At 43.2% G+C, this 26355-nt stretch overlaps 1 protein-coding gene across 2 annotated transcripts; it reads left to right on the forward strand.

Annotated features, from left to right (window-relative positions):
- Nucleotides 1–1291: 1291 nt before the first annotated feature.
- si:ch211-57n23.4 (immunoglobulin superfamily DCC subclass member 3) lies at nt 1292–26355 on the forward strand. Of its 2 annotated transcripts, none has more exons than XM_061760838.1 (14): nt 1292–1551; nt 8918–9223; nt 9997–10141; nt 11427–11557; nt 11758–11895; nt 11972–12130; nt 17560–17725; nt 18559–18809; nt 18937–19101; nt 21786–21974; nt 23092–23205; nt 24060–24186; nt 24282–24396; nt 24823–26355. In XM_061760838.1, the coding sequence occupies exons 1-14, from the start codon at nt 1503–1505 to the stop codon at nt 24907–24909; spliced, it is 2142 nt and encodes a 713-aa protein (XP_061616822.1). In that variant the 5' UTR covers nt 1292–1502; the 3' UTR covers nt 24910–26355. The 2 variants fall into 2 exon arrangements, with proteins under 2 accessions (XP_061616822.1, XP_061616823.1); XM_061760839.1 differs by having other exon boundaries at nt 24826–26355.

Here is a 26355-nt window from a genome sequence, read left to right on the forward strand (position 1 = left end):
GCCTGCTTAACTGTTAACTATCATTCAAACACTATTACTACCTGTAAAAATGGACGCGACATTGTCTAGCATCTTTCTTATGCCTACACATCCCTACATATTTGACCCGCGAAAATGTAAGACTGCAAGCGTGGCAAGACTACTACAGTGAGTGCACGAGTAATATATAATTGGCCGCACAGAAATGTGACGAAGAACTCAAGTCCAAAAAAAAATTGCCAGCATGTTGCAGTGGAATTGTAGGTTAGCTGTTTAAGAAGTTGATCGCAAGAGGGAAGAAGCTGTTGGAATGTCTACTAGTTCTAGTTTGCATTGATCGGTAGCGCCCACCTGAGGGAAGGAGCCGGAAGAGCCGGTGACCGGGATGCGGAGGGTCCGAGAGGATTTTGCACGCTCTTGTCTTAGTTCTGGCAGCGTGCAAGTCCTCAAGGGTGGGTAGGGGGGTACCGACAATCCTTTCAGCAGTTTTGATTGTCCGTTGCAGTCGGAGATTGTCCTTTTTTGTAGCAGCACCAAACCAGACTCATAAATGTAATCCAAATGTAGTCCAACCAAAGACAACGGCATGATAATTCATTAGGCTACTTATTCGCTACTGTGTTGTGTTTTCATTTCTTTCATTATCCAACTAACGTTGGCTGGGTAATTATCGACTTTATGACTTTTTTTGCTCGGGTTTAATAATCATGCCACTTCTCTCATGGTGGTTATTCCATAAAGAGAAGTAAAAAGATGTAAGTGAAACCGAAATGAATTTTTCAATTTAGCATTATTATTTTTTGATTATTTGGGTGTGATGGTGTTTGCCGACGACAAAAGTCTAATTTTAGCTATGTGAGGTGTCCGGCGGGGCACCGAATTAGGGGAATTAGGGTCAACATGGCGACGACAAATACCCTGTTGTCTTCCTTACTAGCCAACATGACTTTTAAGATTTGTAAAAATGCCTAAAATGATTTTTTTTATTGCTGCTTGCAATTTCCCATATCAGGCATTTTTGTAATCTGCCCCATCAGGAAGTAGGCCGAAGCAGAGCGAGTGGCCGGCAGCTCTCTGTTTAAATGAATATCAATCGTGCCTCCCAGGACTAGTGGGCCACCACCCCTCCTATAAACCCTGGGCTGCGATTGGTCCAGAGGAGACCAACCTGCCATCGGCCGGTGAAAGGCGCTGCGTCATTGTCCGTTCGGCTGCATCAATGATGCTGAATAGCTAATGAGCCCGATCCAGGCCGAGGTGTCATCCTCTCACTATTCGCAGAGTGGCTTTGGACATGACCAGCAGCCTTCAGTCGGCCCGTCGCTGGACCAACAATTTAAATAAAAGAATAGAAATGCCACAGTAACAGAAACATAGATTTTTAGCGTACTAACCAAAGAATACGTAGTGTAGGCAGAAGAGGACACATTTTCATTTGGATTACTTTTTTTCCCATTATTTTGATTTGAGTTTTGAGAACCAGAAGCTTTTACGTCATAGGGACCGGAGTGAAGAAAAGCAAAATGAAACCAAGAGTATTCCTCACCGGCCTGACGGCTTTGTTATGTTTCAGTAAGTATAGTTCATATTTTGATGTTGTTAAACTAGCTCTATGGTGGAACATTTAAAATGGGAACTGGGATTATCCCTTATGCACTCACTTTAACTTGTATGTGTGCTTGTATGAATGCTTAATGTTAATGTCGAATTGTTTTCATTTGCTTTGCATGTCACACTTGAGCATTTTATTATCATTTGCTAATACAGCTATTACAAAAAAAAACATTGCAAGATCAATTCATTTCATTATGAAGGCCTTGCGGATTCAGTCAATATCTCCTTGGGTGTAAATATACTTTCGCTGATCTTCTATGTTATCGTACACATTGAAATGGCCCTTCAGACTGCAAGAAGCCATATTTAAGAACTTAAACTTGAGTTGAAATTGACTTTACATGCCTTACTATGGGCCCTAGAACCAGTGATCGAAAAAAGTCAATTGAAAAGTTACATTTTAAAAAAAGATAATTCATTCATTCCTGTTCATCGTTTTAATGAATACAATGATATTGATTGGGCAAAATGTTAAAACGTAAGTAATGTCCGAGAAGGATTTTTTTGGGTGCCTTAAAAAGGAGTTAAGTGTCCAACTTAATACAGAATCCGACAAAACGTTTTTAGTGCAACTGAAATACGTTTGTCTTGAACTTGGAGGCCTCAGCTGGGTGTGGGGGGGTCCCAATTATCTATGCATGTTACACATATGAAGTTGAGGGCGTCGCTAAAGTAAATGAAAAGCCTAATATAAACAGACCAACTGCAACATTCGGACCACTTGCAAGAGCTGTCTCAAAAAGGTGTCTTTAGAAAGATCATGTTCAATTTCGATTGGCACGGTCAGAGGGTTAATCATTTAACAATATGTTTATGATTGTGTTTGGAGTCGACAGTGGTGTACAACTACATCATTGAGATGGCAGTTTGGCAGTGCACCATTTTGCTAAAACGTCACCGCTATCAGCAGCCAGTTGTGGAGACGTCCACTTGGTTAGCATTTCCAGGTGAATTTGACCAGTAACTGTTCTGCCCTCAAAGAAGAAGAGGTTTTAAAGAGTATGAAGGTATCGAGGGCCATAAGACTCAAAGTAAAATAAAATATCATTGTTAGGGAACCTATAGACAGCAACCTTATCAATTTGTTAAGAGTTAGTTTAGATTTGGGCCTGAACGATTAATCGTCTGTCCGATTTAATCGGGCAATATTAGCCCTTTTCCAATTTTTCAGTTTTTTGGGGTTTTTTTTTTACACTTTATCACAATACAACATAAGGCAAAGATAATGGCATTCAAATAAAACATTTTTTTAAAATGCCAAAGAATTAGCCGGCGCGGTTTTTGCCGATTTTTCTCTCTGTTGTAAAGTTAAAGAAATACTAAAGGACAAAGAAGGGTAAAACAGCGAAATGAATTTAAGCATGCCATTACGTGTATCTTTCTCTAAACGCTCCCAAAAACACAAAATCCAATTTGAATATGAGGATCCAAGGTATGATTCTCAGTCTAAATGATGCTGAGGTTGTCTTGGTTTTGTTGTTTCGCAGCACAGTCACCCAAACCTCCCCAAAAAACAATCGATTTGCATCACTGGTCTGGAGGGGTGCTGTGCAGACGGTGGGAGGCTCTTGTCTTTTAGCTCAGACCACAATGAAGGGTTCAAGTCAATAACCTTTGACCTGTGTAGTAGGGGGTAGGACCGTGGGTCGTCCTGGCCAGCGGTGCAGCGTGTGAGGGGGGCACCGTGCACACAATAGGCTGCCCTTTTCTCCTGTGTTCGCTGACCTGACCGTCACACCCTCATCTCCATAAGATTACCACCAGTCTGTGCTCAGATTGAGACCTTATTCAACACATGAGTGTGGAGGTAATCTGCCTATAGCTGCCCATGGCCGTGTCGCCGCTACATCTCCTCCTCTCCAGGGTCTACGGTAGAGCAGACTAACAGAAACACCCCTTGATTTAATCCACAGCAGGGGCACAATGTCACAACATAAAGCCCTAAATCGTAACATCTCTATCTGGAAATGATTGTGCTCATGAATTGAACCTAGTCAGCCTTCAGATTTTTTATGTGACTTTCTTCTATGGCTCCACATTCAACAGTCGCTGTATGAGGCCTCCACTCACACTCTGCTTTGTTTATTGGGTTGGCAATCTGAGTTATGGGTGTAGTGTCTGTGCTATCAAGTTTATTATGTTTAATATTCGGAATGTGACATACTCGGTGTTTAAGATATATGTAGACATGAACAATAACGCCATTGTTTAAAAAAAGAATAATAATAATCCGAGTCTGTCCAAAACAATATTGCCTCATAAACAAGCGGTCAAAACAACACTGTCCTGTTTCACCAGCCACCATATGTAGTTTCAGCAATCTCCTCTGTCCGATGCTGAGCAAGAAGCGCCATTAAACTACGGGTTTATCACTTCATCCATCTGAGCAGTAGCCCTTTTTTTTCTTTGGAAAAGTTGCGATAGATGGACTTTGGAGAATACGAGTTTGCAATCTAGTCAGGCCTGCGTCTTAGTCATAATTGGAGCAGCAATATGCTTTTATTTCATTGTAGCTCGAAGCAGTCTTGAAGTATCCACACTGTGAGCTGACACTTAACTAATTAAAACTGGTAGACCCGCAAGGAGCCCCTTCTCTCCATCGCAAGAGATTATTCCCTATGGATTTGTGGTGATTGGCTTCTTGTTTTTAGTCAGGCATTTATTGAAATGTAGTTGGGGTGGACCAGTAAGCGCGGTCTCTCGGAAGACAGGCACATACAGTATAAGGTCATGAAACCTGGTCCTCAATTAACGTGACAAAGTCGATGCTTTTTATATCAATGTCAACTAGGCGTCAGGTTTCAGGATGCTTACAGTAATTATTTAAAGTGTCAAGAAATGACTTTTTCAGACATTGAACTTGGCCTCCACCCAAATGGTTCTGAATGGGACTGGCGAAAAGATGCGTGACAGACCCCCACCCACCCCCCCACAGCAGTGACAAAAAGCATTAAGCATGTTTGCATAACATAACACAGTGGTAAGAGCCTTGCAGCCACAAGAGTTGAACTCCCTTCAAGTGAATAAAAAGAGAAGATGGATTTCATGCCCATTCATCTATCTGGTTCTTTTTTCAACTGCTCCCCATACTACAACAGTTATAAAGGAAGATGTCATGGACAGTATGAAAGAACTTTAGAGGATCTGCTTTGGTAAAAATCTGAATGCTGCCTTGTCTGCAGAATTGTGCCGATAAATCTAAGAAAAAGGCCCATCTGAAACTTTGATTTTTGTACTCAGCGTTTGGAAAGGTGAGTTAAAACCAAGGCGCTCAGTCCAAAGGTTGACCATCCAATGTCTGAAAATGGAAAAACATTGTACAAATGTGAGCATGCTGGGCTTATCATCAGTTCTCACAACTTTTTATTTTGTATTTTTTTTTCTTTTTGTTATTGTCTGGAGTGGTGTGTGGACATATGTGTGAAGTTCACGGGCAACAGTCAGCCAAACAATAGCAGAAGAGGGCTCAGGGAGTATTTCTGGCTGGACACATAGTATACCTCCCCCATTCTATACATCCATCCTGAGTTCTGACTCTCTCATGACCCCTGAGGGGCTTGGGGTTACAGACACAGGGTGCTTGCGTGGGGGTTGTTGGACAACTCCCTCCCTTTATAAAATCGCATTATTAGTCCTTCTCCGATATTGAAAATGGTCCAGGTCTCAATGCTGTGCACCCACTCAATGCGCAATTTGCTTCATTTGGAGCTTTCATCTGAAAAGAAAACAAAGCAACAATCAGTGCTAATGTGCAAAGGCATAAATCTCAAATGTGAAAAACAAATCTCCGCAGTCAGCTTACTTGGTTCTTCTTGACAATCAATCTAATCTAATATAACAGTCCAAGTAAATCCTCCTCCATTAATAACAAATACCCCCTGCCAAAGTATTTTGTTGACAGGCAAATATGACTCATTAAACTGTACTTTAAAAATGTGTTGTGCTGAATTTATCAGAATGGTAAATGGACAACCTCACTGCAATAGAGACATTCCCTCGACCAGGCTCATTATGATCGATGTAATTCGCAGTGATGCAACTGCACCGCATCGCACGGCGAATGTTGTGAGTGCTAATTTAACTTGGCTTAATTCATTTAGCCATACATAAGAGGAGCAAAATAATAGACACAGCGTCTATATGAAACGGTGCAGCTGTGCACCACTGCAAACTATAACCACAATAGTGAGACTATTATGAAATTTCAAGCAATGTTGTGCAACTGCACCATCATCGTGAATGTAGATTACCTTGCTGATAGCTGTAATAGTTATTTCATTTCCAATGTATTATACTGGCAACTCTAAATTTCTGTGATATTTAGGATACAAAGTAAATGTACAACCAGCAGATTTCCGTCACATTGCAACTTGTCTTCAGCTCTTTGCCTCCTATGGACGATTAGTGTAGGTTAAGATTGAAAAGTAGGGTTTTTTTTTTTTCTTTTCAGAAAATGCTTGCAAATCCTAACCTTGTTGATGTAAACATCACTCATAAACTCTGCACCAAACATCATGGTAGGCCCTTTCAACCTCCCAGGTTGCAACGCCATGTGTTCGATAAGCCACAAAATGCAATGCATGTCACCCCTTGGGAGCCCTGAATTTCATTACCAACACAGAGGGATGGGAAGATCAGCTGGGTGGGGGGTGTTTTGGTCCACATCAGCTCATTCGGGGACAGCTGACCGGTAGACCCGCCATCGTGCTACATCTGCTGTGTGGGAGATTTCTCATTAGAAGGACGGGGGCAGATGCTTATGTCGTGACGTGACACATTAGTCAAAGCAATGACGCAGATCTCAAGGAGGAGGGCCAGGTGTATGTTGAACCTGTGGGGAAGCGCCATGGTTCTGTAAGCGCCCAACTATCTTTTGAACGAAAATCTATCATGTGCACCATACATGGCTAGAGCCAAATTGGCTAACTTTTCTTATGTGTTTAGAGTGGATGTTGAAAATGAATGCAGCCCTGTTAAAACACAACAAACCAGATGGGGAAGAAAGTTTGTATCACAGCCTAACGAGTTTCAAGACACCTTTCAAAAAACTGATGTGACCTATAGTAATCTGTACAATTCAGGTGAAAAAGAAACAGATGAGATTGTTGCATCATTGTGCACACCCTAAAACTAATACTTTGTTGAGGCACCTTTTGCTTTGGTGACAGCTTTTTTGGGGGGTGAGAATCACTTTGGCCCTTCTTGACTTTGCAATATTTTCCCCCTTTTGTTTGCACCGATGCTCAAAATCTCCTGTGCACATCCCTCTTTATATCATCACATATATTTTCAATTGCATGTAGGTCTGGGCTCTGGCAGGCCTTTCCGAAGTTTTTGGCGAATGCATTCTTTTGTTGCTTGGAATCTATGGTTGTTTCTTTTTTACATTGTGAAAAACCTGGTCATTACAAGATGTGTAATCTTGTGGGTTCATCAGATTTTCATGTTTTCGCAGCATTGAAGAATTGCCATTTTTTTCTAGAACTCTTTGTTACTAGATCATCCAGAGTCAACGCGACACAATTTGCTGAAGAGCTTTCTTTATTTTGTGGCATCTGAATGATTAGATACAATTAGGTGTGGTTTGATAGCATTTTAGTCTCGTGTTGGAAGGAAATGAAAAATCAGTTGCACCTACAAGAATGTTCTCCCTATGAACTAGCAGACGTTTGAGACCAATCCAGAGTCAAGTTCAGCAGCAAGCTGTGAGAGCGGATGGCGTATGGGTGACAGTGAAAGTTTAAGGGAGGGGTGCATTTGGCAGGACAGATTCAAGGCTCCGTCATGACATTGATCGGGCATTGTGCAGGTTCAAGTGCAGACAGCGATTGTTCCAGCTTGGCAGCTGGGAAGGAGACGGCGGCCGTTCTGAGGCCTTCACGGTGTTTTGCATATGAGGTCAGTAACACGTTAAGGCTGAGAGAAAATGGAGAAGAGTAGTTGGTGTCGCCAAGGTCACAGAGGAGAGGGCACACGGGTGCGACGGAGGAGATCTGGTGGCATGGGAAAGTCACCTCTGAGATGGATCTGAAAGAATGGAGAGAGATGGGAGGGGTGGAGGGGATGCATAAGAAGGGGCAGATGGTGCCCTTTGGGTGCATGGTGGTTGACGGAGTTTTACAGAGGTTACTGGGGGTTGGGTGCAAATAACCATAGTCACAACGCCATTGTCGCAGTAGGCCCCTTGTTGTATAGACGTTCTCCTAAACTTGACCCCTGCGACTCTTGCCAGTGTTCTCCTCTTTGGTTTTAAGGTATTGTCGTTGCCCTCTCGGCCTAGATGGCTCACTGGCATTCTTCCTCTATTGTCGTTCGCCTTCGTAAAAGTGGTAGATGCAGCAAATCATCGATCAAAGCACAAGTGCCCACTGCATTTCTTTGGGGTACCTCTTTTATGCTGTCCTCTCTATAATCATTAAAGTCCTGCAATTTTAGTTTGCTTTGCTCCATAAATCCAATGTGGCTTGTGCAACTGTTTATACTGTAGCTCCCTGAAAGAGAGCTCCTCTACATTGTATTTAAAATGTCATTAAATCTCATTCATTATTGGAAGCATAATAGAGGAAAAGTGTTGAATGGCTGGTGGAATTAACACTGAAAAATGTTTTTTTTTTTTTTTAAAGCTGTGGATAGATTATTTTGGATCACTATGCTCCTCCCACATCCCAAAAATATGCATGGTAGGTTAATTGACGACTCTAAATTGTGACTGTGAGTGCGAATAGTTGTTTGTTTGTATGTGCCCTGCGATTGGCTGGCAACCAGTTCAGGGTGTACCCCGCCTCCTGCTGGGAAGGGCTCCTGCACGCCCGCGACCCGCGTGAGGTAGAAGCGGCTCAGAAAATGGATGGATGGACTATGCATCCATCCATCCAGCCAGCAGGTGAGCTTTAGCCTATCCCAGCTCGCCAAGAGGCAGGGTGCAGCCTGGACTGGTTGCCAGCCAATAGCAGGGGCCTCTATGCAAGAGAAATATACTTGTTACGTCGACAATCTGTGATATGACATTTGCTGCTTTGTATCGCTTAGCTCAAACAGTCACTATATATTATATACAAACGTGTATATGCACAACTAACCTCCGCATTTGGCAAAAAAAGGTCACAACACTTCCTTCTAGCAAAGTATTTCACTTTTTTCCAAAGACAACACCCATAAAGAAAACATTTGAGCAAATTCGGCTTCCAATCATCATCAAATAAAGCCATATTTTAGAAACATTAGTACAGCTGCATAAACCAGACTACATTCAGAGATTGGAATTTTGCTTTTTTTTTTTTTTTTTTTAAATAATTGATCTCTACCTGCCCCTTCTCTTTCCCAGGTGCCTGCTTGGCCTCAGAGCTGTCTTTTCTGCAGGAGCCCCGAGATGTTATTGCAGTGAGGGATCGCCCGCTCATGTTGGACTGCAGCGTGCGGGGCGAGGAGCCCATCCAGATTACCTGGCGTAAAAATGGGGTGCCTTTGATCACCCATCCTCGGGTTCAGGTGCTGGCAAACGGCACCCTGTTGATCCACAGCTTTCAGAAACGCAAAGAAGGCAGCGATGCCGATATGGGAGAGTACGACTGCGCCGCTCAAAATCGCTATGGCATGCTGGTCAGCCGTAAGGCCAAAGTCCTGTTGGCATGTAAGTGTATGACAGTGGATAACAGCCCTAAACTAACAAGGCCCAGATGGAGAAGGAACCATATTTGGTCACTTAAATGTGCGTTGATGATATGCCCTGTGGCCTTTTGATATTTATACCCATGCTCTGACGGTAGGCTCAAGAACTCTAAAAGTGACCACCCCATGGAAAAGTCACCACGTGTTGCCTAGTCCTTTGTCAAAACATTCATTAAATGAGGCTTCAGAGGTGAACACCTCTACATCAGACCTGGCAACCCAAGCACCTGACTCTTTAGAGAAGGCGACCACATTTTCATTCCGGATAAAACCCATCAATTGTGTATAACATTGTTCAGTACTGTTCCTTTACTGAACACAAACAGTATTCAACGTTCTCCTCCCTACCCCCACTGACCACCACTTGGGTCACACCAATAAAAACAGGGGTTTATGGGTAATCTAGGAGAGTTATAGCTATCTTGTCTTACCTCAATGCAATGAGTCTCCATGGCGATCTTCTCTAATTTGCTGCAGCCCTTGTACACGCTCGTATCGATTATGGCCATCGAGTCATTGGAAATCCTTGATGGGAGTCGAGAAAGTGGAAATACTATTTTGGGAACTATAGACTATAGCTATTACTGAACAGAAGCAGATGCATGTCCACCATTTTTTTAAGTTGACACAAATTGTTATCAAGCTATCATAACAGTCCACTTTTTATAGGACATCTACCCAAACAAAATGAATATTTTTCCCATTTACAGTATTCTATTTGTTTTCCTCTCTTAGCCCTTCCTAAATTCCACACCCACCCTATGACCATGGCAGTAGACGAGGGCGGAGTCGCACGCTTCCAGTGTCAGATCAATGGAATACCTGAGGCCAACATCACCTGGGAGAAAGACAGGGTGCCCCTGAGCACCAGTAACAATAGGTCCAGTATACTGTATAGGATGTGTATCAATTTATGGATTTGTCCATATTTAGTCACATAACTCATTGAAATTTCACTATTGTGGCCATGCAACCACAGGTCAGCATAGACCTCTGTGGTATTCCAAGCAGTTTGTGCATTGATACGGTATATTTGACCAAAATATAGTCACACTGTACAATTGTTGACTGACGGTTGTTCTAATATTACAAACAACTCTTTTATTCAGTTCTGCAGAACTTTAAAATGCAACCATATTAGTGAGCGTATTGTTCAATTAAAGCATGATTGTTAAGCACAAAACGTTCTTTTTGTAAAGGCAGACTTTTAGATTTACTTTTATGTTAAGGATTATAAGGCTTGAAGAAGAATGTTACAGTTTTGTATGTTTATATGTCTTACATTGTTACATTCAAGCTATGTCTCATAATTGTTAATTAGAAGAAAAAAAAGGTTCAAATGCACATAAAAAATAGAATTAAAATTGATGTTTCTTAAAAACAATTGATTTGTAAGTAGGCGCACCGTTTTGCAAGATCAAGCTATTACAGTATTTACTTCAGTATGCCTGATCCTGGCGGCACGGTGGGCGACTGGTTAGAGCGTCAGCCTCACAGTTCTGAGGACCGGGGTTCAATCCCCGGCCCCGCCTGTGTGGAGTTTGCATGTTCTCCCCGTGCCTACGTGGGTTTTCTCCGGGCACTCCGGTTTCCTCCCACATCCCAAAAACATGCATGAATTGGACACTCTAAATTGCCCGTAGGCATGACTGTGAGTGCGAATGGTTGTCTGTTCCTATGTGCCCAGCGATTGGCTGGCAACCAGTTCAGGGTGTACCCCGCCTCCTGCCCGATGACAGCTGGGATAGGCTCCAGCACGCCCGCGACCCTAGTGAGGAGAAGCGGCTCAGAAAATGGATGGATGGATGGATGGATGCCTGATCCTACAGTCACTGTTTACTATTTATAAGTGCTCCCATGCATGCTGGGAGCACAAGGCTTCACAATGCTGTTGCATTAAAAAAATACAGTAACTCTCTGCGTGACGTCAGCCAAAATCCCATGATGCAGTGGAAACTGTAATTCATTACTGCAAAATCACTTTAAAGTATTTTACTGTAAGGGAGGTGGTAAATAATTGTAAAATATACGGGGATGGCTAACTGTGCAACTTTGCTGTTATCATCTCATTGAATAACACCTACATGAGCTGACAAATGTAGTACAAAAATCCCAAAATGTATATCCCAGCTGCACCCTGACTTAATCGTCCATTCCCCATCCAGGTACACTCTTCTACCAATGGGGATCCTACAGGTGACAGGCGTAAGACAGGCAGATGTCGGGGTGTTCCGCTGCGTTGCCACCAACATTGCAAACACTCGCTACAGCCATGAGGCCATTCTCAACATCACTGGTACGTGGTTGCCCATGTACAGTACAAGTGTTGAACATTGGCAATATCATTGGTGGATTGGGAAAACAATTAACTACAGTACATGATGTCACACCGGCTGTTGCAGCTTGAATACATTCACCCTTGCAGGGTTGGATAAATACATGGGCTTGCATGACTCTTGCTACTCTAAATATGTTTTAATATCACTCATTTTTTAGGTGGAGCTGTAAGAACCTACAAGGAGCCAGTCATCCTGTCAGGACCTCAGAATCTAACCATCACTGTCCATCAGACCGCCATCTTGGAGTGCATTGCCACAGGAAACCCAAAGCCTATTGTTTCCTGGAGCAGACTAGGTAACACTAGTACACTCCAATATAGCAGGCGGACATTGAAGTTTCCAAACCATGTTGTTTCTTTTCTCTCCATCAGACGGCCGCTCAATCGGGGTGGAAGGTATCCAGGTCCTTGGAACGGGGAACCTGATGATCTCAGATGTATCTCTGCAGCACTCTGGTGTGTATGTATGCGCTGCCAACCGGCCCGGCACCAGGATGAGGCGTACCGCGCTTGGCAGACTTGTGGTACAAGGTCAGGGCAACTTTACTATTGACTGTACTGTACATGAGTTGATTATGGTCCTAAAATCTCTTCTCATAAATGCCATGTCATCCAAATGAGAGAAGTCAGTTTCATTTGAGTTGTTTGTATTATTGGAACAGTATTGTTCTTCTTTCATTCATTCGTTTTCCATAGCACTTCTCCTCACTTGGGTCGCGGGCATGCTGGAGCCTATCCCAGCTATCTTCGGGTGAGAGGTGGGGTACACCCTGAACTGGTCGCCAGTCAATCGCAGGGCACATACAAACAAACAACCATTCGCACTCACATTCACACCTACGGGCAATTTAGAGTCCTCAATTAACCTACCATGCATGTTTTTGGGATGTGGGAGGAAACCGGAGTTACCAGTCCTCAGAACTGTGAGGCAGAGGTGCTAACAAGTCGTCCACCGTGCCGTCAGTATTGTTCTCTTGAACAAAAAACATATGATATTGTAACCATCAACTCATCTAAATCATGCACCTCTAAGTATTTACTGTGCAATATCATCACCCTGGGCCAAAACTTCTCAAGCCTTTACAGGAACACTATGACTATGACCAAACTGGCTCATCCATGTCTTTATGGACCTTGTTTTGTGCATTGGTGCACAGTCATTCTGGAAGAGGAAGTGACCCTCCCCAAACTGTTCCCACAAAGGTGGGAGCAATGAATTGTCCAAAAGCTCTTGGAATGCTGAATTCTTCAGTGTTCCTTTCACTGGAACTAAGTAGCCAATATTATGGACAATTCCATGCTCCCACATTTGTTGGAACATTTCTTCCACTTCTAACATGGCTGTGCACCAGTGCACCAAGCAAGGTCCAAAAAGGCATGGATGAGAGAGTTTGGTGTAGACGAACTTGACCGACCTTAACAGAGTCCTGACGTCAACAAGATAGAACACCTTTGAGATGAATTAGAGCGGAGACTGAGAGCCAGTACTTCTCGTCCAACGTCAATTTGTGACCTCACAAATGCGCTTCTGGAAGAATGTTCAAAAAAATTGCCATAAACCACTCCTGAACTTTGAGGAAAGCCTTCCCATTAGAGTTTAAGCTGTTGTAGCTGCAAAGGATGGACTGACGTCATAGCTAACCAAGGCTGGTGAGCGAATACTTTTGGTAATATAGTGGTAGTACGCTGTATCATATTGTCTTAAAATGAATAAAGACAAAAAAGATATCTACAGTGCTAGAATTAGTTCTACATATAAATGCAGGTTTCGTGTCTCAGTGTAAATACTGACCTCGAAAACGGTCAACGCTAATTTCGAGGTTTGACGCTTTCCGTGCAAGCTTGATATAACAAATATGTCCAGTAAACCCCTGTGCACATACAGTATAGTATAAAAAAAGAGGCATTATTGGAGTCTGATGTGCTTACAAAATAAAAAATGACAGGAAAGAACAGTGTTACGATCTAACTCGAAAATACTAGATACAAGCAAGCATATCTTACAGTGTGTGTGTGAGTATATGGATATCAGTATTCCTTCGTTATGGCAATTAGTTTAAGGGAATAGGATTAATGGTAATACTTGGAATAAGACTTTAAACAACTGAAACAGTATTTTCTGATCATTGTAACTAATGCCAGACTGAGAGTAAGAAGGTAAGCAAGTGAATTTATTGCATATCCTCATCCTCAGCTGCAAACATACAGGCTATGTTGCAGGCTTTGTTAATTGACTCACGCATCTGCGGCCAGTGTGTGTGTGTGTGTGTGTGTGTGCCTGTACTTGGCCATGTTTATTTGCAGGCAGTGAGTGAAAGGGAAGGAGGGTCAATAGCAAAGCTCCACCCTTTTGTCTCACCTTTGCCCCTGACTCCTCAGTGGGGGCGGATGTTTCTAACATGAGCCCGCCAACGCCTCCGCCCCGCAACACACGCACCCACACACGCCAACACATAATTGTATTTATCCAAACTTCAAATGTGCAAACTGTCAAATGTCATACAACAGCCAAGGTGTTACAATGCAGAAATTGGACCAGAGGAATATGCACCTGCCTCCTAGTTCGTTGCACAACAATAAGTAAGACACCAGTGTCCCTCTGTTTGTGTATTTGCATCCTGGTGGGAGGAGGGGGGGGGGGGGGGGGGGGGGGGGGGTACTCATCCATCACCCCGCAGATGTCCATAGCCTCAGTCCACTCATATTTCTCAGTGTCATTAGCTGGGGTTTAATCGGATGTCCTGCGGCCAGGTCATTAGTAGCTCACCTCCCAGAGTAGTAAAGGACCCAATAAGGGGACAGGACACAAACACTGAGGCTGGTCACTTGCTCGGATCTCATTACTATTCTATTACAGTATATCTGGGTTCGCTTCAGAGTTAATATAGGCCGGTGAGAGAAAACAAAGGAAGTATATGAAAAGATTTTGCAGTCGTTCTCGAATAGAAAATGCTCTGCAAAGTCATTCAATTTTCTGCCTTTTAAATACACAAGACAATACATACCCACTTACTGGACACAGCAATGGAATGAGGTTCGAAACAGTAGGTATAATAAAAATTCTGCTGTAACAAAGATAATATTTTCCATTTTGATTGTCAGAATTGGCTTTATGCTTGAGTCAAAGCTTTGTGTGGCAATTTAAATGAAAGGAAAACAGCTACAAGCTACTGAGTAATAACTAGTGACCCATAAAGATCAGTGCCGCCCTCTCTAGGGAAAGAAATCATATTTGGTAACGTTAAAGAAACAAAAATGGAACCTGCGCCTTGTTTGTAAGGCATTAGAATCCCGTAAGAGTACAAAGATCATTTTTAAAAGTGCCAATTTCAATAGAATACAATGCTGTGAGGTGTTTCAAGATAATATCTTATTTAGCTACGAGACAGTGACAAAATATGAGCAACAATGCCGTTCAGCTTGACCTGACTGTAATCTAAAACTACACTGATAAACGTATTGTTAAACAAATAACTTCTCTGATACCAACATGATTATCTTTGTAAAGGAAGAGCTTTAAATATAGCTCTCGCACTCCAAAGATGACTCGATATATTTTACGTTTCTGGTCATTTTTAGAACATGAGTCTACATTATATTCATAGAATTCAGCTTTGCCATCGTACCTCCCTCGGTTGACGTTGTGTCCACGTCTCGGATCAATCGATACCCGCGCAGCCCGTGTCGCTGTCTCACAGTGATTGGCGGGGCCTCAAGTGGAGAATAGGGAGAATGGAATTCATCTCTAATTTATTCATTCATTTATTGATCTCGTTTCTCCATTGGTTTATAGGCACACCACAATGTCGCTTCCTGAGTGTGTAAATTGAGTTTAGAACTGAAGATTTAACTGTATGAGACTACAAAATCCACTTGCACATATTGTTCCATCATAAGATAAAAATCTGTCTCCATTGAGATATTTTGGAAAGGTTGTAAAGATTCAAGGGCACCATTGCAGACGTTCACGGTGATGTGTCTCGTAGTGTAGAAGCGAGTGTCTCCCTCCAGCTGAAATCAAGTTGAGTGGGATTCTAGCGAGCAGGTTTCAACTTTCTCACAGTCTTGCCATCAGCCCATCTGTGCGCATGTGCGTCCACGGCCATGGTCAGGGAGACGGGACAAAGAGGAGAAGAAAGAGCGAGACAAAGCAGAGGATGACGAGATTGTCAATACGCCGCAAAATGGATCGGGAGAAAAAGGGGAAGGGGTGTGACCGGTGATCTGTGACCTCTCACCTCTAACCTCGACAGGAGGACCGGAGGGCATAAAAGTGTGAAAACGGTCGAGGGGCGGGAGGAGGTTCTGGGACGGACATTGAAATGAAAGGAGGAAGGAGGTGTGGCCGTATAGTTAATTATAGAGGGTCGGAAGATGGATAGCAACCCACGAGGGTGGGTGTTAGCTGCACACACAAAAGATTGCCAGCCAATTTATTGAATAGTGTTTAAAAAAAATATACCAAAATAAAATTCCCTCCCTCCGTCTGTCTCAGCCTTCGTAACCCCCTCCCACTCTGATTTTGCCCACAAAGTCCTCTCCAAAAAGATATGCAGATCTTTTATCATGCAGATGCCGCAAAGGCCCTCACTTCTCATAAATTATATCAACATCAGCAACTTTCCCACAGAAGGAATTTGACTATAGCAAATACATGTGTTATTAAAAAAAAAAATTAACACCCTGTATTATGTGTTTTCCCTCTGTCAATTACGCATTTAAATTAATGAGGAAAGTTTTACTTCATTTTTTATTTATTTATTTTTTAATATTGGACTTCTGTTATTATTAACATCATCATAAGGAGGAAACATACCGAATATAAAAGACAACTTCCACGACAACGTAAAGTGCTTTCCCAGATGTACGGATGCAAACAATGGAAAAGGGGGACAAGATTTATGAGCTGCGGTAAAACTCAAGGTCAACAGAATCACTGATCAATACACAGTATGGATCGACTGATGCGCAGTCAGCTGAGGACAATTTCCAGCGTGACGTTGGGACATTCTTTTTATTCAATAAATACACAAATACATGAATGTTGTCACATCTACATGACATGCTGATAATGGTGTCACACACCCGGCCACACAATTATCTCATCACTCATTTAGATGTAGCTTTAAGCTTTAAGATTTAAGATTAGGCCAAACAAAAAGGTCAAAATCCCTGCCTGCTCCGATGGAGGCTCTATTAATATGCGCGTCCATTGTGATGTCAGTGTGTGTGTGTGTGTGTGTGTGTTTGTGTGTGTGTGTGAGAGAGAGAGATTTAATTTTTCCTTTTTTTTGTACCTTATATAAAAGGAGTGAGATGCATAGTTGCGTAAGAAAACAAAATGTACAATGTCCTCCAATAGTGGGAGTATTCATCAAAAACTAGACAGAGGTTTTTATTCCTAAAATGTATATTTAGTGTAACTGCAGGCCACTGTAACATTATGCGGTTTGAACATTAGTAGTGCACTTAAATATCCATCCGTCGATCCATTTTCTGTACAGGTGAGCTGGATCCTATCCAGTTAAAATACATTTTTTAAAACTGGATTTAAATGATCATTTGCATTGCATATAAAGCTTAAATGAAATGAAACTTACTGTAAGTACAACTGAACTGTACTGTGATTCTTTCACGTACCACTAGAGGGAGCCTACGTATCACTAGTGGTACTTGTACCACAATGAGAAGCACTGGTTTGTATAATTAGAAAACGACACTTAATTTAGAGGGGGGGTGGGGGGGGGGGGCTAGACATATGAATGCTCACGATTTTAAATCATCCATAACGTTTGGAAAATAGGACTAAGCGTGGCTGTTGCAGCATGGGAGACATTTACTCACATAAATCCAAGGTGGAATTTAAAAATGACTAAATTAGAGTTGTTGTTTGTTTTTGTTGATCAAATGATATGAAAATGACCCTCGTACATTTGTGATCTGTCCCTGATTCTCCACAGCACCTCCAGAGTTCTTGCAGTGGCCGCAGTCTGTCTCCAAACCAGCAGGGGGCAGTGCCGTGTTCACTTGTGTGGCACAGGGTGTGCCCGAGCCTCACCTCATCTGGCTGAAGAACGGCAAGGTTTTAATGCCTGGACACAACGTCAAGTTGACCAATAATAACAGGTACAGGGCGAAAAAGGTGTCATATCATGTGACAATGTCTGTGATAATTGTGTATTTATTTACTACAAATGACTTTCTTTGCAAGTCACAATTGATAGGCTGCACTCTTTCCATTTAATGTTAATACCACACGGTGGCAGCACTGCACCACACAAGTTCATTTTTCATCATTTATCTCTGCTTATGTTATACACTATTACGTTTGGTTGACTTTATGGTAACTCAATATCATTGTAATTACATTCAAGGCAATTTTGAGGTAGATTTATATTCATTGGTCATTCCAGATTCATTCATTCCAGATTTGATTCGTATTAAAATCACTTACTACAGCTACAGTTCCATTCTGTCTCAGGACAACTATAATTTACAAAACAAGCGTATAGTTCTGTATTTTGTCCATGGATTATTTGAAATGTCTTGGGATGGGGACAATAACATTTCCTGAATTGTAAATTGGGAGTGTAGTATGTCAAGGTCAAGGCACAAGCTACACTATTGTACTGGCCTAATTACAGTAATAGACACCAAAGCGACTGTTTACACTTTTGTCATTATCAAAATTGAACAAGTATGTTCCTAAAATTATTTTGTCAATGGTTCCTCAGTTTACGACAGAGTTCTGTTCATACACTTCTGACCTTGGAAAAGGTAGGCTACATGTTCGCTCAATAGGATTTATTTTGTACTCTAAGGAGAGAAATGAACTGCTATTTCTGACAGCGAGGGGCCAGGGCACTTGCGCTATCACTATCCAACCGCGTGTTATTCTATCCATGTTTTCATTGATGTGTCACTGTCTGTAAACTGATCAGGATGCGTTATCTCGCCAGTACTCTGGCCCTGACCCGTATCAGCTCTGAGGACGAGGCCATCTACCAGTGCATTGCCGAGAACAGTGCCGGCACCAACCAGGCCAGCGCCCGACTCGCTGTGGCCCAAGCTAAAGACCTGCCCGCCGCTCCCCAGGGCCTCTCAGTCAGCGTGCTGTCCACCAGCGCTCTGCAGATCTCATGGAGCCAGCCACCCGTCGAGGTCACTGATGGCATCATTGGCTACGTGCTGCATATCCGCAAAATAGGAGGTATTATCACAAAGTACTGTCACATTTATGGATATTCGACTTCTAAAGCCGTCAATGGCAGTGAATGTATTAATAATATTTGCTCATATTTAGTGCAACTAAAATGCTGCTGTGTTCGTGCTTTCAGAGCCAGATGCTTTGGAGCTGCAAGAAGCCATCAGCAAAGGCGCCTTTCAGCACGATGTGAACAACCTGGAGCCAGCCACCACCTACTCGCTTTATCTGAAGGCCTATTCACCCCTTGGGGCTAGTCAGCAGTCTCGCACTGTGGTGGCAACAACACTAGGTGGCGGTAAGTATACTTTAGTACTGAGACATAGCCTTCAGAGAATATTTCTTTATCTCTCCTGATTATTGAGAAGGACATTTTGAACAAAATGTCTTGGGCCGAAAAGTAGAAATAGTGAGAAATGTAAATCATGAACATTTATAGCCGGTTCGCTTCTTGAGCACTGTCACTGCCCTTGAGCAATGCTTTGATCCCTCAACTACTCTTGCCACCTTACCATTGGCATACAGAACATCACTTGCTGTATAAATCCTATCTATAAATTCTGTATACGTGAGTTAATTCTGGATTCTGACAAGCACTGGATATGAAACAGAATGGAAGTTTAACATGCCCCCGAGCAATTAATGTAATTTAAGGTTGTTATTATTCCCCCCTTTCTGCATAATGTTCGTGCTATATACTGAGATATTCATCAGTCTTGTTTTATTTACTATAAAGAAAAACAAAGATTATAAATATCCATGTCAAATCCTCTAGGCAAATACATCATCGCTTGTATTCGGGATCTTGTTCTTTCAGTCACGACCCACAGCTCGTGACCATAGGTGAGGGTAGGGACGTAGATCGACCGGTAAATCGAGAGCTTCGCCTTCTGGCTTAGCTCCTTCTTTACCACAACGGACCGATACAAAGTCCGCATCACTGCAGACGCTGCACCGATCCGCCTGTCGATCTCCCGTTCGATTCTTCCCTCACTCGTGAACAAGACCCCAAGATACTTGAACTCCTCCACTTGGGGCAGGATCTCATCCCCGACCTGGAGAGGGCACGCCACCCTTTTCCGACTGAGGACCATGGTCTCAGATTTGGAGGTGCTGATTCTCATCCCAGCCGCTTTACACTCGGCTGCGAACCGCTCCAGTGAGAGTTGGAGGTCACGGCTTGATGAAGCCAACAGAACCACATCATCTGCAAAAAGCTGAGATGCAATACTGAGGCCACCAAACCGGACCCCCACTACGCCTCGGCTGCACCTAGAAATTCTGTCCATAAAATTTATGAACAGAATCGGCGACAAAGGGCAGCCTTGGCGGAGTCCAACCCTCACCGGAAACGAGTCCGACTTACTGCCGGATATGCGGACCAAACTCTGACTCTGGTCGTACAGGGACCGAACAGCCAGTATCAGGGGGTTCGGTACCCCATACTCCCGAAGCACCCCCTACAGGACCCCCCCGAGGGACACGGTCAAACGCCTTCTCCAAGTCCACAAAACACATGTGACTGGTTGGGCGAACTCCCATGCACCTTCGAGGAACCTGCTAAGAGTGTAAAGCTGGTCCACTGTTCCACAGCCAGGACGAAAACCACACTGCTCCTCCTGAATCTGAGATTCAACTTCCCGACGGCCCCTCCTCTCCAGCACCCCTGAATAGACCTTACCAGGGAGGTTGAGGAGTGTGAGCCCCCTGTAGTTGGAACACACCCTCCGGTCCCCCTTCTTAAAAAGGGGGACCACCACCCCAGTCTGCCAATCCAGAGGCACTGTCCCCGATGTCCACGCGATGTTGCAGAGGCGTGTTAACCAGGACAGCCCTACAACATCCAGAGCCTTTAGGAACTTTGGGCAAATCTCATCCACCCCCGGGGTCCCGCCACCGAGAAGCTTTTTAACCACCTCGGTGACCTCAACCCCAGAGATAGGAGAACCCGCCTCAGAGAACCCAGACTCTGCTCCCTCAGGGGAAGGCGTGTCGGTGGAATTGAGGAGGTCTTCGAAGTATTCTCCCCACCGGCTCACAACGTCCCGAGTCGAGGTGAGCAGCGCTCCATCCCAATTATGCACAGTGTTGATGGTGCACTGCTTCCCCCTCCTGAGACGCCGGATGGTGGACCAGAATTTTCTCGAAGCCATCCGGAAGTCTTTCTCATTGGCCTCACCGAACTCCTCCCATGCCCGAGTTTTTGCTTCAGCGATCACCAAAGCTGCATTCCGCTTGGCCAGCCGGTACCCATCAGCTGCCTCAGGAGTCCCACAGGCCAAAAAGGTCCGATAGGGCTCCTTCTTCAGCTTGACGGCATCCCTCACCGTTGGTGTCCACCAAAGGTTCGGGGATTGCCGCCACGACAGCCACCGACCACCTTACGGCCACAGCTCCAGTCGGCCGCCTCAGCAATGGAGGCGCGGAACATGGTCCACTCGGACTCGATGTCCCCCGCCCCCCCCCGGAACATGAACAAAGTTCTGTCGGAGGTGGGAGTTGAAACTCCTTCTGACAGGGGATTCCGCCAGACGTTCCCAGCAGACCCTCACAATACGTTTGGGCCTGCCACGTCGGACCGGCATCTTCCCCCACCATCGGAGCCAACTCACCACCAGGTGGTGATCAGTTGACAGCTCCGCCCCTCTCTTCACCCGAGTGTCCAAGACATCCGATGACACGACCACAAAGTCGATCATTCGAACTGCGACCTAGGGTGTCCTGGTGCCAAGTGCACGTGTGGACACCCTTATGCTGGACTAGCCGTGGTTTGTTATCTTTCTGTTAAAACAACGAGATAACAAAAATATTTGTATTTGTTAGTAGGAAAAACGTTGTATCCTTTATAGCTATATATACTACTGTAATTTTAAATGTATTAAATATATCTTCCTCCTTACTCCCCTTCCATTGCGGTGTTTATGCAATCACTTTTAATCTATTTATTCCTGTCCTGTCCTTCTCTGTCTCACCCCCACCCAGTACCGACCCCTCCCACCTTCTTCACCAAGGTGGTGAATTCTAGTGCTGTCCAGGTACTGTGGGAGCTCCCCAGCAAGGCGGGCAAAGCTGAGGGCTTCAGGCTGTCCTACCGCAGGGTCCCCAATGCTGACTTCCAGGGACCCGTCCAGTTGCCCTGTCACATCAATGCCCACATCGTCTCAAGTCTGGGTACGTACTGTATGTGCGAAATCTATTGCACATCAATAGCATTCGCCGAATACTGTTTTAAATATAGTATGAAACCCCATTTAAATATTATACATTTCAAATTGGGCTTGTTATTAACGACATTTTTGCATTTGTTGCATCAAAGAAAACATTCAAATGTATTGTTTACCCGCGACCTTAACCAACATAAGCGGTGTTGAAAATGGATGGATGGATGGATGGATGTATTGTTTGTGAGGATTCCTTCTCCTTTACTTTTTTTGCATCCATCATTCCCCCATATTTGTTCACCACATGACTCACCATTGGCTACCATAACAACAAGCGAACGCATTCAAATGTTACTCACAAAATAGCTCTGGCTCGACAGCTGTCTACTCTGCCGAGCTATGATTGAGAAAACAATTTGTTGCCTCACACATGAACAGTTGTGAGTTTTTGATACCAATACCAAAAATATGTGGCATGACAATTTCCTCATCAGTTCACCCCTAACTGCTCTGGATGAGCCAGGAAACAAGGCCAGAGATTATGACAGAAGTGAATAATAGGATGTGCCTCTAACTGATGGAGTGAATTTATGCCCTGGCATGAAGCACTGTCATCTCCAGTCTGAAATCAATATTGTTACATTAAAGAGTGTTGTAAATTGCTCTGGAGAGTCAAAGGGGAATCATCATTAAAGTGTCTGCGATTCAGTACATTTGATGGGATGATGTGACATTTTGTGAGCTTTTGTTGAGTTCTTCCTTTAAGTTGGTTAACATTGTTATTGTGTTTATAATGCTGCTGTGATGATAACTTTCAATAACTTTGCAATCAATAAGCACAACAAGCATCACTGTCTTTGTGGAGGGATTTTTTTTTTTTTTTTTAATCAGCTCCTGTCTTGGATCTCAAATATTAGCCGTAGTTTACTATATTTCTTGACGTTTGTATAACATGAAAAAACAAAGTCCCATATCTTTATTCCACATCACTAGTTACCACTGGGCGGCTTTCCTAACGAAATGCCTGACTTTGACTTATCCCAAAACTAAAATGGACCTCCGCCGAGGAGGGGGAAAAAAATATTCAATATATTGCATATAACTCATTTCCTATGTTTCTCTTTTAGAACCGGGTGCAGTGTATGAAGTCAAACTGGTGGCGTACAATGGAAATGGGGAAAGTGACTGCTCCAAGAGACTGGTATCATTGGCAGATGAAGCCACGAGTGCCCAAAACACTGGTGAGTCCGAGTACACGACTTCCTGTAGCTCCTCTTGATCCCACGGGGTGACAAAGTTGTATGATTTAGGACTTTAGGGGTCATTTTGTATCATTTGATCAATAACGGTGAAGACATACCTAACTGAATTTCCTTTTGAATATCAAACAATTTGACAGATTTAAGTATTTGAATTAATTGCAGTTGTTATCATTCAAACGGTAAAAATTGTTTCTAAGAAAAAAACAAATATTGTAAAATAATCTTTTTCTAACTTTTAATGGCAAAATGTTTTGCCCGTCCTTCGTCCCAAACGAAGTTTTATGATTTGCAGCATGTTTTCTGTTTTCTGCTATTGCGTAATGTGCCTTAGTGTCTTCAGAGTTGCTTTTGGTTCAAACTTTTTCACTCAAGTTGTCTTTACCGTTAATACCACTGGAGAGAGCCTCATTGTGTTGTTGCAATGCAGCCATTTTGCATTCACGTAATAGCAGACAGCAAACCAAGCGCTGTTATTTCCGACATATATGTATGAATTTGTCGTAACTATTGCAATGAAGATTACCTTTACGAAGAATGCTTAAAATTTTAAATCGTAAATAACTTTTTGAAAATGGGACTTTCAGTGTTTAGTTTATATTTGTACTGGTTTGTTTTCTACATCCTCCTTGTTAAAAAAAAAAAAAAAAAACATTTCTTTCTTCAATTCAATACATTTAAAAACAAATTCAATACTAATGCATGAAGGTATTTGAAGACACTGCGTCTTTCATTTTAAGATCTGTAATGTGACTTACTGGATGAATACTGATCATTGCTTGCTGTAAGGTGATTGTGTCTGCAATATTTCAAATGCAATCAAATTGTGCCTGCAGGTGAGAACACACCGTGTCAGTGTAGAGACGGTGAAGCCTCTTTGGGCAGCATTGTTATTGGCATCCATATTGGCACTGCCTGCATCATCTTCTGCGTCATCTTCCTCATGTTTGGGTATCGCCGTAGGTAGGTGCCAGTTACGCTGTTCGATTGTGATTGGTGTATTTGCAGCTGCACTGTATACTAGCAGATCTGTATTCATTCCTGGAACGTGTTTGCAGTCTGTTTTGCGGTAAAGGGACTCAGGAGAGCTGGTCTGTACCAAGTGACAACACAGGGCACAATGGCAGCCATAAGGAGGCAGCAGACCGTCCCAGGATGGAGCCAGTGCCTCAGGTAGTTAAAAAAAAAAAAAAAAAAAAAGGAATAGTAATAATAATAATAACAACATTTTGCAGATGTACAAGTGGTTCTGAAGTCACTGTATTCTTTCTGTGGCTATAAGTGCTCCAAACATCTGCTACATTAAAATGTACAGTATGTAGCTTGACTGCTGTGTTCAGGAATTACTTAGAGTTGAATAACTTTTGTTTCAGTAGGAATTAACTGAAAATTTGGGTTAATGAATGCACATTGTGTTGTGCGTGGGGGGGGGGGGGAACATTTAGTTTGTTTTATTAGCATAAAAAAATGTAAATTATTAGTTCCACCAGACGACAGTATTGGAGAACTTCCATGCTCAATGAAAAATCCACCAAGTGTTTAACATGCTGTAATTCTATCGAATTAATTGTCTTCCTTCTCTTATCTCCTTACTGTCAGCAGCAGGCGGTTTGTCCGGCGCAGTGCCAAGTCGTCATTGAGCAACACTCATCAGGTCTTCCTGGCACTGGCACTGGCACAGGCTAGCACTGGTCAAACGCCCCCATAACCCTAACCCCCAACCCTCGCCAACATTCCCTTCGCCTCTCTCCAGCTATTTGCAACTAACCTAATGAACACAAAATCCGCTGCTAATACCAGAGCTTACAAAAATGTGACATAGTGCAACTCCCTGGACCGACAGTATATTAGCCCATTACTCCCAATACCATGTCCCTACCTCAAAGTCAAACCAAAGCGTATTGCCTTTATTGCCTGTGTACCAGCATGTGCATAGGTGCATGTTGAAAAAGCCTTTAAAGAGAATTGTCAAAGAAGATTCGGACCTGTCAGCTTCTCAATGTGTCGACATCGTATATACTGTACTCTATGTCACATCAGCTTGCTTGTGGGAGACTGTTCTATAACCAAAATGTTTTATATTTCTCAGATCTCACCTGGCACGCTGACATGTGAACGTGTACACCACATTATGCCAAATATTGATATTCGACTGACTCTCCAAATGATCTGTCGTGACAGAACTCTTGACAATGCCTTCAGTTCGTCTGCAATAATAAGGGAAGAAACATAGCGGCCTTTGCCAAAGCCTTACTGAGGTGACAGTGTCATCATTAGCGATGGTGGTCTTTCACTGTACTAGAAGCCATTTTTAAAAAAACAAACAAACCCTTCAAAGTTGCACATCTCCAAAGAAAGCTACCTCAGAATGCCTGAGCCATAGTTGAGGCCAACATTAACTGGTTAATGTTGCCTGTGCCAACCTACCTCACGCCAAAAAAAAAAAAAAAAAACGAATTTCCCCTTCAGTTCAATTCTTATTTGACCAGTGCCAATGCCAGTGTGCCATGCCAGGCGCCGACCAGGCCAGTCCAGAGAGAGCTTAACGGGTCGACTACCACGGAGAGAAACTACTGTGGCACAGCCTGACCTTGCTCATCACCAAAGCCGGAATTTCTCACCTCAGGCCTTCTTTTTGTGCCTACTTGAGATGTAAAGCTTCATTTCGGATCTGACATCAGAGGACGATTGGATTTGCAGACAAGTTTCCACCTCCAATGACACATTTGTGCAGATGACGACCCTTCCTGAGACCTTTCAGATCTCTTCAAAGAATCCAAATGGAAGGATTTTTGGTCGGCTGTAGACCAGCCTAAAGTAATAGTTGCCAAATGAAATGACTGCTAAAGGCCACGCTGCTGAGTTTGCTCTCCAGATGCCAAATTTGGTCACTCCGGGCCCTCGACGGTTCCGACCTGGCGGCTGAAGAACTTTTAAGGTGATGCCTGAACGCACGGACTAGGTTTTTGTGTTTCACCATGTCAGCCTATCCAAAAGGTTCTTCTATGAAAACCAAGCTAAATGACACCCAAAGACGTTAACATTTTGATGGTTTTCTTTCTTTTCATTTTTTTTTATGACATTTTGGATTGTTCCTGTTTGAAAGGGGTCACCTGCCTTGCTTTAATTGAG

This window comes from Phyllopteryx taeniolatus, chromosome 21, assembly GCF_024500385.1.
Source record: "Phyllopteryx taeniolatus isolate TA_2022b chromosome 21, UOR_Ptae_1.2, whole genome shotgun sequence".
NCBI classification, from domain to species: domain Eukaryota; kingdom Metazoa; phylum Chordata; class Actinopteri; order Syngnathiformes; family Syngnathidae; genus Phyllopteryx; species Phyllopteryx taeniolatus.

Excerpts from the sequence above, each read along its gene's own strand:
- si:ch211-57n23.4 (XM_061760838.1), top strand. The coding sequence starts at position 1,503 with ATGAAACCAAGAGTATTCCTCACCGGCCTGACGGCTTTGTTATGTTTC. Across the intron at positions 19,102-21,785 it reads GGCAACAACACTAGGTGGCG|TACCGACCCCTCCCACCTTC; the intron begins GTAAGTATACTT and ends ACCCCCACCCAG. Across the intron at positions 24,187-24,281 it reads ATGTTTGGGTATCGCCGTAG|TCTGTTTTGCGGTAAAGGGA; the intron begins GTAGGTGCCAGT and ends ACGTGTTTGCAG.